This window comes from Diceros bicornis, chromosome 27 (assembly GCF_020826845.1).
Source record: "Diceros bicornis minor isolate mBicDic1 chromosome 27, mDicBic1.mat.cur, whole genome shotgun sequence".
NCBI classification, from domain to species: domain Eukaryota; kingdom Metazoa; phylum Chordata; class Mammalia; order Perissodactyla; family Rhinocerotidae; genus Diceros; species Diceros bicornis.
Genome location: NC_080766.1, coordinates 13,997,617 through 14,019,675, shown reverse-complemented (window position 1 = coordinate 14,019,675; position 22,059 = coordinate 13,997,617). Strand labels below are relative to the sequence as shown.

The 22,059-nt window shown below is 33.2% G+C and overlaps 1 protein-coding gene across 1 annotated transcript in view; it reads right to left on the bottom strand.

Annotated features, from left to right (window-relative positions):
• The window catches only part of ROBO1 (roundabout guidance receptor 1), a 482,076-nt gene that overhangs the window by 78,504 nt on the left and 381,513 nt on the right, over positions 1-22,059 (bottom strand). Inside the window, exons 7-9 of the mRNA XM_058570690.1 lie at positions 8,099-8,107; positions 3,637-3,761; positions 1,177-1,348 (exon numbers count right to left, since the gene is read on the bottom strand). Of these exons, the coding sequence (XP_058426673.1) occupies positions 1,177-1,348; positions 3,637-3,761; positions 8,099-8,107 (306 nt within the window). The remainder of the gene's footprint in view (positions 1-1,176; positions 1,349-3,636; positions 3,762-8,098; positions 8,108-22,059) is intronic.

Sequence of the window (22,059 nt, the reverse complement as noted above, 5' to 3'; positions counted from 1 at the left end):
AAACTTAAATCTCAATAGTATAGACAATAAAGTTTCTAGAAGCAGACATACGAGAACATCTTCATGGCCTGAAGGTAGGATAGGAAACTAAAAGTGCCAACCATAAAAGAAAAAATAATATATTGGTCCTTATTAAAATTAGTTATTTAAGCCTTAAAATAATCATTAAGAGAATGACTAGGAAGAAATATTTATAATATATCTATATCTAACAAAGACTTGTTTCTGGAATATATGAGAAAATAAAAAAAGAAGAGATGAACACATGCATCCACCAAAAGGCAAACTGACAGAATTGAGTGACACGCCCACCAACACTTGTACAGGAATATTTAGCTTTATTAATAAAAGCCCTAAACTGAAAGCAATCCATCAATAGAAGAGTATATAAATAGTGAGTCAATGACGGACCACATAAATGATGGTGGTCCCATAAGACTAGTACCACAGAGCCTACATGTGTAGTAGGCTATACCATCTAGGTTTGTGTAAGTATACTCTATGATGTTCACACAATGACAAAATAACCTAACGACACATTTCTCAGAATGTATCCCCATCATTAAGTGACACATGACTGTATATTTAATGTATTTATAGGTATATACACACATGTGTATATATATTTTTATATATTTATATGTATACATTTTTTTTTTCAAATTATTACTATTCTCCAACTTATGGTTTGGAGATTTTCTCTATCTATTATGTCTTCATAATATATTTGCCATTAATTGATAATGTTTAGGGGAGTAGATAAACAGAACAAAATCACACTATTAAGAAAAATTTGTTCATTATCATGAATTGTGAGTCGGGTTTATCAACAATTCATCTTATCTCCTTAATCCAGAGGAAAGAAAAAAGATATTTTAAAATAATTTTTTATTTTCCAAAATATGGAAACACTCCTATGTAGAGCTATCTAGTATAAACTTTTCCTTGTATAATTGCTATGCTTTTATGAATCTGATTTGATGCTAGAAATGTATAGTACAGCAAAGGTAAAATAAGAAAAATTTTAGACTTAATCATTGCGTCAATATCCTCTTCAGCTTTACACCAAAATTGCTGTAAGAAAGGACACAAAGTTAGAAATAAATACATTTACTGGCACTCTCTTTAGACCCTAAGCCAAACTTGGACATTTTGAAATAAAGTGCTCTACTTTACCATCAGTAACTTCCAAATATGCTTTTGTGATGATACTTCCGGCAACATTTAAAGTCTGGCAGATATAGTAACCAACATCAGATCTCTGGACATTAGTAATAGTGAGGTCACCAGTCTGGGAGACCGAAAAACGGCTGGATGACTGTGGTGGCTGATATGAGAACAGCAGATTCTAGAACCCAGAATTTGGGAGGAAAGAATAACAATAGGTTAATTGCTAGGTTCTAATATTTTGGTAGATATACATATTTATATATAAGATACATAAATGTATACAGACACATACACACACACATATACACACAAATAAGCTATATATTCTTTCATCACATACCCACATATATTGATGTGCACACGCATAAACACATAAAACACAAGGTTTAAAGATCTAGCCTTAAATAGGGTCATTTGAAATTTTAAATAAATTCTAAATATTAATATGTCCTTTTATAATTATCAGTTTCAAACGACACTAGATATTAAAGGATATTAGGTATCATTAGAGTTAAAAGTTTTACATATTTAACCAAAAAAAATCAAAAGCTTTGCTTCACATATACATGACTATTAGGATTATAAACACTCAGACTTCTAATACATAAACAGAACTAAAATGTAAGCACATTCTGACAAATTAAGTTCAAATATATCATTCTGGCACCATAACAAGTATCTCTATTAGCCGTCCATTATAAAAGTTCAATAATCTCTATCAAATTGTTAATAGTTTCCTGACTCTCCTGATAAATGGTGAGCATATCTGTTATGGATTACTTTGAAATTCAAATATTGAACTTAAGAATTCATAATGGAATTTTATTTCTGCAGAAAGTTATCTTAAATGCAAAGTTAAGACAAGATGTGATGCTATTTTGTGGTATGAATTTCTCACTATGGATCAAAATATGCTTGTTAGAGGGAGTGGATATTTCATGCAAAATAACACATCATGTCATTGTTTTTTATGAAATAAAGAATATCAACATTTCTTCTAACCAAATAAAGTTGCTCTTTCTTAAAAGTTTAGTTGCCTTTTAACATACATCATTTTATAAAGGCTTAACTACTATTTCATGCTCACATGTCCAATGACAAAATTTTAGTAAAAAGTGAGTTGTATCACTAAACCAAACCAAATCAAAATTATTTTGAAATTTGATATAGAGTTTAAATGACTTAATGAATAGTTTATTTAAATAACTAAATGAATCATTTAAATATTACTCTATGAAGAAGAACTTCTAGTAGATTTACCATTTTTGTCACACAGATTTTCTTATATAATACACTTCCAATTCTTCTGCTGTATTAGAATATTTTGCTTTTTCTTGTCTTTAATTTGCATTCAGCAAATTTAGTCCTTTGAGGCTGTGTTAGAATGTGTTAGAATCAATCAAGGTACTAGAACTCAAATAATGGCCTACATACCATAATCAAGTTAACATTTGCCTACTCAAGTGAAAACAAAAGTGAACTTGATGGCATTGCCTACAGAAGATTAGTGAGTGCAGTCAGGAAACTACCTGCGTGTTATTTATATGAGCACAGTAGAAGCAAGACCATGAAACAACAGACCCAAGATTGATTTAAGCCAAAAAATAAAAGAGGTTAGGAACAACTTCATTAAAAATGAAAGAGAATTATTTTTTACAAGTATCAGAAACAAGTGAAGGGAAATGTTTCCCTTTACAGAAGTCCAGTCATTAAGAGGTGAGGAAAAAAGACTTACATTTTAAAAACAATTTTAAAGTTTCCTATTATTTTTAAAGTGAAATTGTTTCAAAATTTCCTTTTTATTAAAACAAAGCCCAATAGTGAACCTAGAGTTTGTAAGAACACAGATCTCTATATTCTCGTTTCAATGTATATTGAAAATTCTGGTTTATAAAATGTTTAGAGAATAGGGTTTGATAGCAAATGGTGATCATGTGATAGTTTTCCAAGAATTAGAATATATTGAACTATATTTAACATAACCTATGTTAAAGAGAATTTCACATAGTTTGATGAGTCTTTGATTGATATATATGTATGTATATTTACATGTATACATACATATTTATACATATAAATTAAAACATAAAGAAGTGAAGAAGACACTTCAGATTTCTGGTGCTTTCAGGGAAATTACACTGGATAATTATCATCTCTGTTTTAAATACATATAAATCTCTTTTAACATATAATTAGAGTTACCTGAATAATAGGCATGATAACTAATTGAATTATGTTGAGAAAAGAGTAGTTTGTTTTTAATGTTGCTGAATTGGAAATAAATGCTTTGAAATTTAATTTAAATTAAAATGCTTTGAAAATTAAAACAATGAAGGAAATTTTGTGGGCACTCAGAGATTGCTCAGCTCTCTTAAAGTCACCCCTATAAGATTAAGTAATATGTTGGTGTTTCTCATGTATCTGGCACCCATCTTGTCTGATTGAAATATTAGAACAAGGTTGTACCTGACTCCCCTCTCTCCTCCAAAAAATAGCTGGTTGCGGATTTCCCGTTGCTTCACACTGAAAAGTTACAGTTCGTCCCAAGGCAACAACCTGGTCACGGGGTTTCACAACAAAATGCGGAGGTTCTAAAGGAGATGAAACAAATTACATTGAATCAAAAGCATGTAGTTATTGACCTAATTGAGACAATCTGATGATATCTGAAGTGCTGCCTTTATTTTATACAACTCGTTATATGTTACTATAGTCCATAATGTATCAATTCTCATCCTTCATTCAATTGAAGTTAAATTGTTAAGTGCATATTTATAGAAAGGAATATAGTTGTTTTATGAAGAGGTTTCTTTATTACCTGACCTTCTAAGATTAACCTCCATATTAAAAAGAATTCTTGATCAACAATTTGCCCCTTTCCATTCAAAGTATACCCGAAATTTGTATGAATAAATATTACCTTTTCTCATTTAAAGCTGCTTAAAGATGAATGGACTTTAATCATACACACAAGGACCTCCTGATGTAGGTAGGTCCTAAAAGTACTTTAATTTATCTCAAAAGCTCCTAAAATGCTACCATGCGCATTATAACCATTTAAAATCTTCAGTCCAATTATTTGAATAGAAACAAATTTAAAGCAATAGTGGAGTAGGAAGCCTCCTTCATTTACATAGGCAAGGGCATGTTCAAACAGAATATATATGGAAATGAGGGCAAATTTGAAACATCTGCTCATCCTGACATTATAAATACTGCCAGCTTTGTCCAAACTGTTTGATTTATACAGACTTAAATGGCCACTTCATCCTGCAGTAAATAGAGTGTCAGAAAATTGTGTCAGTTACATTGAGAGCAATGGCAGCTGAACACATTAGGTGTGCTGATGGAGTCACTCCTGGAAAAAAAAAATGCTTGTTTTTGGGCTGTGCTTTGTGCTTGGAAAAATGTGCAGTGAATGTAAGTCTTTTTACCCACTGTTTACACTTTTCAAATTCATTTCTTATCAGCTGTCTGGAACACCTAATTATTCTCCTCTCTTGTCTCAGTTCAAATTGAAGCGAACATTTCAAGCCAGACATTTAACAGTTTATACAGGATAGAGTTCTTCTAATCCACTTTGTAAGACTGTTCCATTATTTCTAACCTTTTCTTTAAAAGTACTTTTAGTTACTTATGTCAGTCACTTATGATAACTCCTTAAAGTGAATATGAATCAAAAATTATATTCAGATTATGTCTGCAAATGCTACCACTCTGCTCGCAAGAATATTTCTTTGTTAATAAGGGTGAGGATTTGAAAGGGTACTTTTCTCTTGCTAAAAATTTTCTGGTCAATTGCGTCTAAGACATATATACAAATATTTATAATACATATTATATATAAATTTATAAATCTGTATATATATATATATGCACACACACAAATTAAAATATAAACCCCCTTTTAAAAAAAGGATATCTAAAACAACTTGCCAAAGATTGCATGGTGGCAAAACTGAAGAAAGCAATTAGATCTCCTAACTTCTAGATTAGTGTGCTCTCTTCTATACTCCCTTTTTATTTTTAATTGAGGTTTAGTAGAAATTATACCATTTGACTAGAAAATTATAGGAGACCTGAAAAACCAGGTCAAATGCCTTCAAATGTCCTGTAACTCGTAGCAAGAAAATACGAAGTTAGGAGATATAGTTTAGGTTCAATTTGGTAACACTGAAGTTCTAGCTTATAATTTTTTTTAAACTCTGATTGTAATTGAGTGGTTTACTCATGAATTTAGCAAACACTATCATTATCCAGGTATAATAACAGGCATGTGCCTCATTGCTTAGGGATTTTCCTCCATACCCATCCATACAGGAGCACATGATGCCTTAGTTAAGGGATGGAATAATTGATGTAGAAATCAGACCAATAAATTGAAAGGATTGACTGGATAATAAACTAAATCCAGAAGAGAGTTTGGTTTGTTTCAATGAAAGAAACCAAATGATTAATTAAATGAATGGGAGAATATGATTTTCTAATATGCAGGGAATTTGCCTAGGAAAATATAAATGTTCAAACCACTTAGACAAGTAAAACCTTCGGGTGGTCTTTTTCCTAAATCTCAGAAGCATGTCTAATAACATGTGCCAGAATCCATGTTTCTTTTATAAAATGTCAGCTGTCCTCAAACCTCAAAGATTTATTTAGGAACATGGGATCCAAATGCTTATGCTAACTACATTTATCCTGCAGCAATCCTTCCACACAGGATATTTGCCTGCAAATGAATTTACTATATATTGTAGGCATATTCTCAAGCCAACATCAACAGTGACATCAGCCACAAGATATGTCTTAGAAATATAACTTTAAAAAAATCCTTTTCAACATGTATGTTAAATATTAGATGTAGCTATATCTCTATAAAAAAATTTTAAATGGATTAAATATGCCTCTATTTATCAATCGATCATCATCCCCATCTATTTAGATTAAGAAGACCATTCATCATATGAATCAACTAGATGATTATGATAAAATGTTGGAGTATTTTTCAAAGGCTACAACATTTAAACTTGCTATAATTAAAAATACATAATCATGTTATTAATGTCACATATGTTCAGTGTTGAAAATTTAGAAAATTAGACAAGCAAAGAAAAAAAGAAAAGCTATCCATAATTTGACCATGCAAATTGGACTATACTGTTTTAAAATATTCTCTTACACATTATTTATTTACTTATGTTCTTGGTGAGGAAGATCGGCCCTGAGCTAACATCTGCCAATCCTCCTCTTTTTGCTAAAGAAGACTGGCCCTGAGCTAACACCCATGCCCATCTTCCTCCACTTTATATGGGACGCCGCCACAGAGTGGCTTGCCAAGCGGTGCGTTGGTGCGCGCCCGGGATCCGAACCGGCGACCCCAGGGCCGCCGCAGCGGAGCACGTGCACTTAACTGCTTGTGCCACTGGGCCGGCCCCCTCTCTTACACATTATTTTAATGACCATTTAATAATCCATATACTTATTACCTTAAAGTATTTGACCAACTCATTATGTAAAAATTTAGATTGTTTTAAATTTTCACTATTAAAAATAGTGGTGAGATTAACGTCCTTCTCACAATTATAATCAGGATTATTTTAACTGACACTTTTACTAACAGGGCACTTTCCTCCCAAGCCTCACACACACTGAGCACTAACATCTTGCCAAACAGAATAGAATCTCCTCTCAATTAGTATTTTTATATTAGTAAGGTTAAACATTTATTTTCACATTACCTTGTCATTGATTTGCTATTTGCTGTGGATATTGTCTTCCTATGTTTATCTTTCTAATTTTTAAGAACTATTGAGAGGCTAAAATTTTATCCATTTCTCACCTACGTTATAGATATATTTTTCTATTTTAACAGTCTTTCTAATCTTCTTGGGTATTTTTGTTATTGTATCAATAAAATTATATAAGCTAGACTATAGAATAACATAATAAATTATATTATATAAATATTCACCTCCATTTTCATCCTATACTTTTATCTTTTATTTTTTATGTTTAAATTTTAATCCATCTATATTTTTGTATGTATAGTAGCATACAGAAAGCAATTATTTTTTCAAATAGCCAGTTATTGCGTCACCATTATTAAATAATCCATCCTATCTGTATTAGTATAAAATGACACATTTATAATATTTGTGTAACTTTTTAACTTAAACAATAGTTACAAAGATTCTTTTAGGGTCAAAATTATTCCCTGGCATACTACTTAGCATCTTCATGCAAAATTCTCCAAAAATGGTACTCTAGCATCCTTGAAGAGTAAATGGACTCTTCCAATGTACTGATCATGAAATTACTTAGAAACCTAATGATTATTTATATGAGGACCAACATTTATCAAAGCAAACTTTAAAAACTCCTGGACACATCAGGTGGTTTTTTCTTACATAAAATGAAATGAATCTGACACATAGAAATGAAAATGAGTGCAAACAGGCCTAAGTACAAGGTTATTCACCAACAGAACTTTCAATGACTTTATTGAATAATAGTTACAAAAACTCAGACAATCATGAATTCATAAACATGTTTTGAACCAAAAAATCTCAAATTGTTCTCTGGGCACCTATTTGTGTTTATCTTACGAGATACAAATTGAAATAGTATTTAACAAAGATACAGTCCTATCAGTTAATCACTTATTTAAGGAAAAAAATACAAAAGAAAGGGCAGATCACACATCATGTAATAAGACATAAAGTTAGCAACCCCATTACCTTTCCTCTTTGTCACAGTTACCCATACTTCCTGCAGACTTTATTCTGTGCAGTCTGTCTTTGTGGCCAATGACAAGTGAAACATGGAGGCTGATTGGCTGAAGGACATGGAAGGGTATGGATGGAAAGGGGAAGAGAAGTTCCAGTCACAGTGACACGGTGATTAGAAGATGGCCAACAAAATGTCAACTTACCAGACCCAACTAAAACGAAAAAAGAAAACATGGAATAAATAAAAATAAAGAAACAGAAAATGAAACAAAATGTAGTAAGATTTGATTTAACAATGATCTTTCTTTAAAAATAAAAAACACATTAATATTGGGATATATGGCTCATACTGTCCATGAATGAATATTTGTTAGCATTTTAACCATAATCGTGAATAATTTAAGAAAAATAGAAATGAATCTTAAAGTCTCTACTATGATTAAATGGCAGAGCCACAATGGACGATAGCTATAAAATCGTAAAACACTTTTCAATGACTTTACATTTTGCTACCAGATGACAGAGTTAGATAACTATGTATGTAAGGGGTTTAAAAAAAACATGATAAATCTTAACTGCTAATGCTACACAGAATAGAAATTGAGCATCTTAATCAAAGATAAAGCAGTGCTAAATCCTATAACTCCACCATCAGATTAATTTATAAAAGGTTCATGCTGCCAATGATATTCTATTAAACCTGTGCTTCTCATAATTGAATAAGCATATGAATCACCCTAAGATCTGGTTAAAATACAGATTATGATTCTATAGGTCAGGAGTGCGGCAAGAGATTTTGCATTTCTAACAAGCACCCAGGTACTATGACCATTGGTTGAGCATCAAGGTTATTAAAAGTTATTACATTTAAATTCCTGCATTTTTAATTGAGAAGACACACAGAAAAAAAAGTGAACAAATTATGAAAAGAGAGAAAACTTTATAACCCTATCTCATAAAGTCATAGTCACATTACCTGTTTTCAAAGCTGAAACACTGGGTATTTTAATATGGAAAGTTCAAGTAATACATATTTGAAACACTGGAAAATAATTGTGCTGTTTTGCTCTTTTAGAAACAAAAGTAATTATTGTCAAATGCAGAACCTTTTCATAATAGCCCAGTAGACACTCACAATCCATTTTACTCAATTCCCATGTTTTTCAGCAAGTCAAAATTAATTAGACTTGATACACATTCCTGTGGCTTTAACAAATGGACTATGCCAGCACTGCTGCTGTGAAATGGTACGGTTTTTTAAAAAGAGACAAAAGTTCTCCTGCCTATTGTTACCACATATGCAAAATTTAAATGAAATTCAGAAATATTTTAAGTCACATGTTCCCTTCAAAGTGAGTGAAATAATTTGTCTTTATTTTTTAGTCTAAAGAACAAATTTTAAGCATAATTTTTCATTCACTCAGGCAAAAGTTAAAAAAAATCTTTCTCATTTACTTAGGCTTAATGTTTATCATAGCCTCAGCAGCTATGCTATCCAGGTTTGACAACACCAACAGAGTGGATCAGACTTGGTTACATTTCTTGAAACCTTACAGATGATGCCTTTTCAGTGACAGGAAGAAATATTTAGAAACTACAAGAGAAAGAACCTGACATACTGTAGCAATAGAATGAGAAAACAGAAAGTTGACCTAGCCCTGATGGCCCAGTGGTTGAAGTTTGGCTTGCTCTGCTTCGGCGGCCCAGGTTCAGTTCCCAGGCACAGAACCATACCACTCATCTCTCAGTTGCCATGCTGTGGCAGTGGCTCACATAGAAGAACTAGAAGGACTTCTAACTAGGATACACAACTATGTACTGGGGTTTTGGAGAGGAAAAAAAAGTTGTAGAATTATCTTTTGGGGTAATCTGTGGAAATAAATTTGATCTCATGAGATCAATGCAGGTAAAAGCAAGCCAAATTTAAAGTCAGGAGATTAGAGGAATGATTCCTAAATCTCTTCTAGTCATATACTTTCAATAATTTAAAATTTCTTAAACATTTAAAAAATATCCCACATGTTAGAAACAAGAATATTACTGGGAAGCAGCTCATTTAAAACTTAAAGTGCTTTTTCCTCGCTTCTAGGTTTTACCAGCAATTAAGCCATAGGAGTTGAAATCTCCTGTTAATTAAAATCCAAGGTGTTTAAAAACTTCAAGCTAATGCATTTGCATATCATATCAATGACAAATGATAATTGGAAAATATTTCATTGTGTATAAATTACCTAAAAGTTACCTAACAGCAACATCTAACACAGAAGCTTCTCAAACATCTGAGGTTTTTGAGAGGACCCTATCTTGAATGATCATTTAAGCTTTTACAACCATGATTATCAGGAAATGATTCCTCTTATCTAAATGAAAACCTGCCAGTCACTATTTAACCTTTCTTTCATTCTTTCCAGTTTCAGTAAACAAATAAATGCCATTAATATCCTCCACATAAAATCCTTTTACTCATTTGAAGGAAATTATCATCTCAAACTTTCTCTTCTAAAGAGTAAATGATAGAAATTTCAAGTTTTTCTCAGATTTCCCCTTCTCCATATTTCTCTCAGGGTCAGGTCAAAGGATTTTCTTTTCATACAGAGAGCAGGGACATTCTGTACAACAGGCAGTGCCCATTATTGTCCAGTTAGGTATATCCAGAAAGAATCAGAGAAGAGCAGAGTAATTTGGATCCAGCTCATTCATTATCCTCTAAAGTTTGTGGTTTATGGGCGGCTTCACTCCTACCCTTCTCATAACTCTTCTCAACTTCTTTTCTTTCTTTAAAGGCTGGGAGCACCTCTAGCCCAACTCCCTTTTCTCACTAAGAAAGAGGAAAAGCCTGTCTGTCTCTATCTCTAATAAAACAATAAAACTATAAAATGTCAGTGCTGGAAGTGACCTTAGGACTTATCAGTCTAACCCTCTCCTTTTTGCCTGAGAAAATGGAGAACCTAAATTGTTAAATAACACTCTCAAGGTCACAGATGACTAACCAAAGACCGCCATCCAGGCCTCTTGACTGAATCCAAGGCTCTGCAAAAATTTTCCTACTAGTTAATCCATTTGGGGAAAACGATATGCAATAGGACACAAAATGTATGTGATCTTACATTTAAACTGTCAGAAACTATTTAATCTAAAATCATTACTACCAAAATCATTACCTCATACCTACACATAAAAACACTTTTTAAAGAACTCCTCATGATATTAAAAATCTTTTGAGAATATCTAGCTACAGTTTTAAAAAGACATGGAAAACTAACAGGTGAGAAGAAAGCAGACTTAAAGCCTCCTGAAAAGTTCACCTTTTTGGAACAAAAAAAAAAAAAGCAATCATTTTTAAGGGTGAACCAATTTTAATCATTTCATCACTGAAATCATTATAAATTGAGTAAGATAATACTCTTTTGAAACACGATAACAAATAATATTTTCACAATAATACATTTTAAGGTAAATATGTCAAATAGGAAGGTAAAGCAACTTATAAAAATAAATATATATTTTTAAGAGATTAAAACTTGCTATTTTATTTTTTTAACATAGCAACATTATGGAGATTACAATCCATCTCTGGTAACAGCTCTAAATTTTTTTATATTGGAGGGAGTTTGAAAAGGGGTGAGGAATCAGAGAACTTGTTACAAGGCTGAGTTTGTATAGAAAGCACACTGTTTTCACCCAGATTGTATTTTGTTGGGAGGGGAAGGGGAGTTATGCAAATCTAATATATATATATATATATATATATACACACACACACACACATGTACATTTATATAATATAAATTTTATAATTATAAGACTCTCTGGTTCCCTTTTGAGTCTAAAAGAGAAAAAGGATAGCTTTCTTTAAAATATTTGGAGATATACAAATATTATATACTTGACTCATAGTTTTTTAAAAAGCAACTGTTTATAAAGTTTGGAAGAATTTAGCTTTTCTGTCTGTCTGTCCATCTCTCTGTCTCTCTCTTTCACACATACACACACACACACACACATACACTCAGAATGAGAGAATTCCTTTCTGTTTTGAATGTGACATCAAAAGGCTCCAGGTTATTTAATTACTTTGAAATCTTCTGTATTCTAGAATGTACATTGTTCAGACAATAATCTTCAGTTATAAATAAGATAAGAAGCTAAAAGAGAAAAGAAGCAAAAATGAAATGGAGGGAAGGAAGGAAGAGAGGGAGGGAAGGGAGAGAAAGAAAGAAAAGACTCATTTTTTCTATCTGCTTGTCATATTCAGGAGACATGAGTCAGAAAGATGATAAATATTTGAAAAAAATTACACAGAAGCTGAAGGAAGAGACTTTTTTGGTCTGAGAAAATGTTAGCTGGACAGATACTCAGGAAGTCTTCAGATTAGGTCTAATAAATACAGGGACCAGCCAATCTTGATAACTACTTAGGCCAGAAGAAAAGAAGATAATGGGCCTAAATAATAGCACGAATGACTTAGAGAAAGTATAGAAAAGAAGCAGTTAACAGTAAAGGTCACTGAACCATGAATTGGTTGCCAAGTGTGATGTCTCTTGAGGTCTTTAAAAATGGGATTTATTTCCATTTGGCCACAACAGTTTAGCTATAACCCTGGCTGGTAAAGGAATAGACTAGTTCACTCAAAGTGCTTTCTACGCTATGATTTTAAGAGTATGGAAATTCAGAGGCAAAGCAGGACAACTGATATATCCCTCTGTCCCCAATATTTTTCCTTCAGATCATGTATATACAAATGTATACTCTACTAGGAAGTGTTCTTAAAAATATTTTTTTCAGTTAATAATACTTTAAGTTGATGAAGTACTTTATACACATAGCTCATATGACAAATCCAGGAGATACCAGAAAATTCCAAGAAAGTAAAATATTTATATAATTAGCACAACATTATGATTAAGATTTTGGTATTCTCACATTGAGATCTCAATTTCTAAAGCATAAAGGCAAACATACTTGAGTTTATCCTTACGAGGTAAATAAAGTATTGAGATTCTTCACTGTTAGCAATGGGACATTCAATTATTTTAAAATGTAATGACAGAAGACTGCCACAGTATTTGGGTCTAAAACAATGTAAATATTTCTAAATTCCTAGAATGACTCTATAGAAGATTTCATCATTAAGCAAATTTATTTACGGTAGGATCAATTCTATTAGTAAATATCAGAGAACAGCTTTCTTGAATGGACTGCAAATAAAATCACCTTGACTATGGAATTCTGCTAATTCCTAGATATTAATTTTCATTATTAGTAGCTAAATTCTAATAAATCCTTAAATTGATATGATGATATTTTTTTTCACTCTTATATATAGTGCTTTTTGAACAGCAGGGCTCAATTAACAAATCTGACAGACTGGAATTGTAAATACCGCATTCCAGAAGAATATGAATGGAGTAAAGTAATGAGTTCCAAGATTTTCAGAGGAAGAAATATACTTTTATTAAAACAGAGGAAAACTCAAATTTTCAAGTAGTGAAGCTATGTTCGAACTCACAAAGCCCAGTCACTGTTATGCAAGAGAAATTATATGCATAGATACTCATGAATGATAGTATCTCTAACAATTAAAAACCCTTAGGATATTTTAATATTAGGTATAATTTCTTTTGGGGGAAAAGATTGAGTTCAACATAAAAGCCTGTCATTGTCTTTCAACTTTTCAGACATAAAAATAGAGTAATTAAGAGAGGCATTTTTGAAATGTATTTAACGGATACATAAAATACTATGAACTTTCCCCCTCCACTCAAATATCTCACATTATTCTGTAGATCAGTGGTTTTGAAGACAATTCTGGTTGTGATAACTGAAGAGGGGTTGCTACTGGCATCTAGTGGACAGAGGCCAGGGATGCTGATAAACATGCACATCCTACAATGTACAAGACAGCTCCCCACAACAAAGAATTATCCAGCCCCAAATGTCAGTAGCACCAGGACTGAGAAATTCTGCTGTAGAATATCTATTCAATTTATAGTTTAACAGAATAAGTAACAAATAATTATTTTCCCCCAAATATACACGAAGTACCTTGCACAATGCCTGACATTTCATAGGTCCTCAGAAAGAATTAATACTCTTTCTCTTTTTCTTCCTTTTCCAAAAATGCCCCCACTTTCCTGAAAAGCAGTTACTAAATGGTTCAACTTCCTTATTTGCCTACTAAAGAATCCAAAATGGAAATGCAGCTACCCAGCAATCTATGACAATGGGCATGCCCCCTGACATAGGATCTCAGGATCATAATTTTGATGGTAATATTCCCTAAATCAGTTTAGAAAGCCAGAAACCTAGATCTTTCCTCTCCTTCCTCCTTGAAATATACAATCCATTACATTCCACAGCTTTTTCTTTTGTAACTATTTCTTCCTTCCATCCACCTCTTTGTCTCTTTTGCCATCACGCTGACCTGAGTTATCCACTAGCGCTCACCTGAACTACTGTCTTGCTTGTTTCCAATCCAATCTCACCACGTAGCCAGAGTGATTAAAAACAAAACTAAACTAATCTGATTATAGTACTTCTTTGCTTAAAATCCTTCAATATGGGCCCACTGCTCTTAAACTAGAGAGAAAATTCCTTAACATGGCCTTGCTATGTAACTTCACTGTCTTCCCATATTATCTCTCCTCTGTCTCCCTAACTTGGCCCCAAGTTCTCCTTTTGGTCCTTGAGTACACCACGCTTCATCTCACTTCTGGTTCTGTTTATGCTGTGTCCTGGGATTCTCCCCCTTCATCTGTTTACTTCCTACTCACTCTCCAGCTTTCAGCTCAAAAAAATACATCTTCAAGGAGCTACCTCGAAATTTGATGCTAAATCGTATCAGAATACTGTATATTCTTTTCTCCCAGAGAACTGATAGTTTAAAATTATACATTTGTGTGATTACTACATAAATGTTTGTCTCCAACATTAGCCTATAAGCTCCATCAGGGCAAGTATTCAACTATTTTGTTGGCCATCATCTCTCTAGAACTTACCAAATTGAGGACATTATTCACATTGTAAATATTTGTTGAAAAGTAAACAAATGATAATAATGTTCCCATCACCCAGTTGAAAGCATTTTTTCCCTCCTTGGCATATCCATATCTTTATGAATCCACTCTACATTCTGCTGATCCTGTAGAGATTGTGTTTATGTCCCTTCTTCACTAGGCTATATTAAGCTCCGTGAAGCCAGGATCCATGTCTTATTTATCTGTGCATCCTTCACAGTGTCCAGCATGCTGTTTTGTACATAGAAAGTGCTCAAGAATTTGTTTATTTGAAAATTTGGAATTCCTATCTTCAAATAGCATATTTCTTGGAAGGTCTAGAGTTAACGTACATGATGGTATAAGATAAAATTACTCAACTGACAGTTAAACAACTTTGGATCAAGATTCTTTCCAAAATTAATCAGGTCTGTGATCTATATAAATCACATAACCTTTCTACGTCTTAGCTTAATAAAGAGCCATCAGTGTTAGCTAACTATGTGTTAGATCACACACTGGAAACTTCCCAATAACTCTGCAGGGAAGAGTTCAATATGCCCATTTTGCAAAGAGAGGAAAGTGAAGATAAAGTAACTTTCTTAAGGTCACACATCAGGTAAGAAAGGGAGGACTGGAATTCAGTCTGTCCAGCTCAAAAATACTTGCTCTTTTTACTATGTTGTATGACTTGTTTTTGTTTGTTTTGTTTTTAAAGAAAGGGTTAAACTTTAATGTAATTTTGGTTCTGAAATGTTTTGCTTCCATCACCTAAACAAAATAATTTTCAATAAGAAATTATTTAAATGCACATTTCATGTATTAATATATTAAATTAACATGGATACATAATTATTCTGCTCATTTATGGGCAGGTTTCACACAGATAAAAAGATTTTGGGGGGGGAATGACTCATGCTATGTTTTATTTTCTCATAGAAAAACAATATGGAAACAGCCAATTTCACCTCTGAAAAGTGATGTGATGCAATCTTTTAGGACACCACCATAAATATCACGTGTATGCAGTCAAGTATCAAATGCATAGTTTGGTATATAATATACAGACGTCTCTGACCTCAGTTTTCTCGTCTGTAAAACAGAGCCAAAGTAAATGATTTGTAAGCCCCATCCATTTCTAACATTCAAAATCTTAACAGTCCAGCAAAGAAATGATATAATTTAACATTTATTCCCAATAAGCCTAAATCAAGCCCAAATTACTTATCATCAATTATATTTAGCAATTTAGTACACTTTGGGGGAATAAAAAGTCTAAGAGAAACACAAGAGCACACCTCATCTCTTTCCTAAGGACCTAAAAAGAACACTGTTCGAAATGACTATTCCATCATCCACAAAGTTAACTTTTTAAAAGCACCTTTGTAAAATGGCCATATCTATCAGGTTTAATTGTGCAATGCTTTAAATTCTCTCCTAATAACATCGACCACACAAAATAAATGTCCTAAAGCTAAAGCTGGCTATAACAGCCATTTATGGATTTTCCTACCCTCATAAATCTGTTATAAAGCAATTACTCAGCTATATTTTGTCTTATATTTATTTTAGTATTTTCTACAGGTGTGTTTATACTGGCACATTATTTATCAAGCCCTGAGAATAAGAGTTTAAAAGCAAATTAAAGTGTTTATGGTATTTTAATCAGTTTTGCAAACTTTAGGTATGATATTATAAAGCAGTAACTTCCAATTTGTACAGAATCTTTTTCTAAAAAACTAAAATAAAAAGAAGTCTATTCTATTTTTAAATTTTTAAATTACTGAACTAAGACTCAAAGGATACCATCTGCTGCATAATTGTAAAGTGTAACTATTCTAATGATGACCCTGATGTGTGGAATATGCTGAAATGATTTGTGAATCTGTAAGAATTAATACTGTTCAATGTAACTATTAATGCTGTGTATACCTATCAAAATATTTAAAATGATAGCAAACAAATAATAAAAAATCAATACCTTTGGACACATAAAAAGTCAAATTTTCAATTATCTTGCATACTTAGTTTACCCAGAGTTCATCATCAGAAAAAGGTGTCCTTAACGTGAAATAGTCTATGATCATTCTCTTTATGATTATTCTCTTTTAAACAATGAATTATCTTAATCACTTTATGTCCTAACAATTCTGGATAAAATAGAATATATCAATGGGAATTAACTTAGAATTAATTCTTTTACAGTAAATGATACACATCACAAAATTATTCCAAGTCTTAAAGTTATGTGAGATTGTTAGCAATAAATAAAATGTTTTAAAATGAGCTACCTGTCAATGACTAAAGCAAAAAACTAATTTATTTCTCCAAATTTCACTCCCAGGCTGAGTAATTCAAATAGTCTAGATTCACACAACTCAATTACGTATTTCCACATTGATGCCATTATTTCAGAATGTAGGTTGCTAAAGACAGTTGCTAAGTTATACATCTATATAACTGGGTGACGAGAAAACCTTACCCGCTGTTATGTAAATGAATAAAGCCTAGCCAAGCTCAGAACACAAGGGAAGGCCCATGATGTGCTATTTACTAGTGTGGTGTGTGTCATTATTTGTCATAGAATCATCTTATGTATCGATTACTTCTTGTACCTGACTACTCTACTTCTTTCTTCGAATACTTGCTAGGCACACACAGCAAGAGAGTATTTCAAGCTCTCTGTAGGAAGGCCATGTGGGGAATGCTCTTCCTTTAGATTGATTGTAAGATTTATCAGTTTGTTTGAAATAACTGAAAGCAACCCACAACCTTCATGAGTAAATGAAAGAAATCTAAGAGAATGTCACGTCTTCAACAGTCATTAGAGGTAAAATGGCTATTTCTGAAAGCTCTAAGAACACAAAAAGTTCTTTACTGCATCCTTCCTAGAAAAAAAAAAAAAAGGCAAAAAATCATAGGCCAAAATGCTGCTGGGTCTCAATCAAATCAAATAGCATAAAAAACCAGCAGGAGTGGAGCCTGGCATCCTATTTACTCCTCTGGATCAGAACAGTTAGGAGAGGGAGCCATTCTTACAAATCATTCTCTTGTTAACTTCTGTAGTGGGACTTCATTAAACCTCTTGGCTGATGGCATTTCACTTTCAGCCTGCTCACAAAGGGCTCAGCTGGCAACACTGATGCTTTAAAAGTCTCCAGTCACACGTTGTCTTTTTTGGGTTTTCTTTTTACAGTCACAAATCTCGTTTTCTCATCAGTCCCTCAGATTTTCAAAGGAATTTTTTTATCATTATTTTAACTACAAAACAAACAATAACAAATCACAAAAAAAACACAACAAATCCTATATGGGAGGCATTTTGAGTAAGATTTCATGAGTTCAGCATTACAAATAGCAATACATACATACAGGAAGTGGTAAATAAATATAACAGTGTGTGTGTGTGTGTGTGTGCGAGCATCTATATATAATACCACCCAACCCCTGAAGCACTGTTTATACTGCAGTACTACTGACTTTACTGGGCGTCTGTGGATTATTGCTGTATGTCATAAAGAATCATTCCCCAAAGAACCAGTCTGCTATGTCTCGCCAGAGGTCAGTGTGACAAACATGTCAGACACACATCAAGGTTCTTAAAGTCATCACGCAAAGCTTTGGGGGTCTCATAATATGTGTTTCATCAAAATATTGATGAACTCACAGTTCTCAACCAGGATCTTGGATTATAGTAAACCTAACTTGAACCTCCAAAAAGGCCCCTTGACACTATTAGTTTTGGCTTTGACTCAAATAACCACGTTAATGGTCAGAAACAATGTACTATTATACTGCCAGCTTTTCTGAAATCAGCAATTTAAGCAAACTGTTCCAACAAATGATTTAAATGAAGTCTACATCAAAGAAAGGAAATTCAGAACTGAAGGGCCCAGTGTTTTTCTCTCATTACTTCTTTTATGCCTAGATATCGTACGAGCTCTAAAAAGTCATGACTCGTACACTCTTTCAGATCTCACATGCTGATAGAAAGCTAAACACAGTGAACCACAAATTTACCAAATACGCCTTCTTTCTCCCAGAGTTTGTTTTTGAATGCAAGTTTATTAAAGTACTCCTAGCAATAAAATCTACAGTAAGAAATATTGTTTTACTTTTACCAAAATTTTAATTTTATGTTCTGAAATATTTATATAGTGGTCCATAAAAAAAAAAAAAAAAGCCACACACATACACAGCAGGTTACATTGCGTGAGATTAATATGTGGTTTGGTTATCTTCAAAGTTGTTGTTTCACATCTTAGAAAATGGTCAGATGCATGGAAGTGCATTACTTTTAATGGATTATGCCTTGTGATCCATTTTCAAGACTATTAAATTTTAAATTATATGAAAGTTATTACTGGGCACCATCTATCCAAATTATTTTTATCTCCAGTTAATTCAATTTTCCAATATATGGATTATATTAATAGAAGGAGCAGTGAAGGAATTCAATATTATTCGTTCAATCAGGAAATTTAGCAGCATTGAACATACCAGGAGGGATGATAATCATCAATAATAAATATCAATATATTTATATTGATAAATATCAATAATAAAGATCAAAAGGAATCAGGTTAATTATGGATCTGTTTAATCAAAAAAAACATTATTTGGGTCTCAAATGCATATAAAATATATATAATTAATACAAACAAAAGTATTTTTAACTAAACACAGAATTTTTTTGTATTATACTTCACTTATCCACCGCTGCCTGAAGCAACTAGAATAAAGACTGACATTTTTTAACCACAATTACAGGAACCTTGATAGTATTGTTTATTGAAAAGTATTTATTTTGTGTCTACGTAAACTATTTTGGAAGATGCGCATGTGACTCAGACCTTAATCCTTTTTGACAGCAAGTAATAGGCAGCTAGGAGCACTGAAGCCACATGGAGTCCTGATTCTGACTCATATAAAGACACATCACTGAAGTGACCTCCTCTGCCTCCTCCTCCTCCTTCTTATCACCTTCATCGTTTCTACTGAGCATTTAAATGCATCACACAATGTGCTAAGCGTTTCCTATTTATTAGCTCATTTAATCTCCACAACAACCCCATGAAGGAAACATTTGTACCCCCATTTTACTGATGAGAAAACTGAGCACCAGAGATTTAATAACTTACACATTCAGCGTTCCAATCCGCGTGTCTGTCAGAAAAGACTGCGCTATTAATTCTACCTTACCGAATGCTTCCTAACAGCAGCAGAAAAAATAAATAAATAAAAAGATCTTTCCCTACAACACTTTCCAAAGAAATATTGAGGACTAATTTTCTCAGATAGATCTCAACATCAAGGAGTCACAGAAAATTATATCTGCAGAAAAGTAAAACAACTACCAAAATCTACGTTAATCAGCTACCAAAACTTTCAAATCTCTATGGACAAAATAAATATTACTGGGAATCTAACAGAGTTTTCATTGTTTTGGACGAAGCTGATGAGAAAAATAATCATAATAACAATTGCTTTTGCATAAGTGCTTCATAATCCACCAACCACTTTTAAGAGAACATAATTATTTGGTAAATTATTTTATTTCCTATCAGGTGGTTGATGTTACATTACATTTTTTCAACAGATGAGTACTCTGAAACTCAGAGAAGTTAAGTGACATCCCAGGATCCCATAGCTGGTATGTATCAGGGCAGCCCTTGATTCACGCACAGAGAAAATGTTACATGAGCACCAAGGATGCCCCTAAGACCACAGTAAGCAACAGACTAAGAAGGCAATGTAAACAAAATGAGCCTCTAAGGAACTCACTGTCAAGTGGGGCAGACACTGAAATGCAATAAGGGTGGCAACAGCATCCAGTGGGTACATGAATGGGGGATCGCTGGGGTCTGTCTGCAAAGCTTCCTGGAGGATGCTTACCTGAGCTGAGTCCAAGATATGAGTAATTAGCAAGTAGAAGATGGGGCAGGTCGGGGGGGGCATTTTAGACCAAGGAACCAACATAAAGAAAAGCCCATAGGTAAGCTACATGGTATATGTATCAAATATATATATAAACAATACAGTGATACTACACTGAAGGGAGTAGCAAGAGGGGACCAGGTAGTCAGGCAGGGTACTATAAGTATTTTGGATCTTTTCCTAGAGAGATAGGAACCATGACAATGTTTTATGATGGAGCTAATATAACTAGATTTGTGTTTTAGGCAGATGAACTCATTGTGTGGAGAATGGATTCTATGGGACAAGATGGAGCCAAGGAAACTGGTAAGAGGTTAACAGTTTCATTGTTAGAGAGATGATAAAGGCCTGAATTCAAGCAGTGACAAGAAGGTAAGAGAGGTGGTGAGAGTTGAGAAATATTTAAAAGGCAAAATAAGTAGGATTTTGAGGTGATTGACATTCAAGAAATGGGAGAGTAAAGCCTGACCCCACCCACCACCCAAGCTGTCGACTGGTGTGCATCTGCAGTTTGCACTGCCACCAACTGAAATGGAGAAGATGAGAGAATTCAACTTCTGATGCCTAATCTGTTCCTATTTTCACTGCATCACTGTTATTTCCTGTGAATTAATACATACACTCTGGGTTAGCAGAAACTTAAAAGCTTAGACAAACCTCTGACAGTTGCTTCTTGTTTTACTGAAAGTTATAACTACTGTTCAATTCCCAGTTTATTAGGACATTAAATAGGGGGCAATCATAAACTGTAGTGCCCAAGATATTTCAGCAAAGCTTCTTGTTGGAAGCATGCAGTCACCAGCAGCAAGGAGAAAGGCTCAGGGAAATATCCCATTACTAGCAATTAAGTCAGCCAAAAGACACCAATGGGTCTTTTCTTCTTTCTTGGTGTCTCTCTGGTCTCACGTTAATCTCGGACTTGAAGGCTCAGCCTTCCAAAAACTGTCAGTGGCTAATCAGTCCTAATGAGGAAGCACTCTGTTCCTTCATTGCATGGTAGGTGTAAATACTTATGGGAAGCACCAGATAAAATAACACTTCTTCAGAACAGAAGAGAATGCACATCTTTCTGATGATTCATTGGAACATTCCTATTATATGCCAACAATAAATTTAAAGAGATAGCAACATCATTGATGAAACTACATTTATCACTAAAAAAATAAAACAGATGATGAAATTGAGAAACTAGAGTAATTTCACATCAAGGGGGAAAAAATGGACAGGCACTT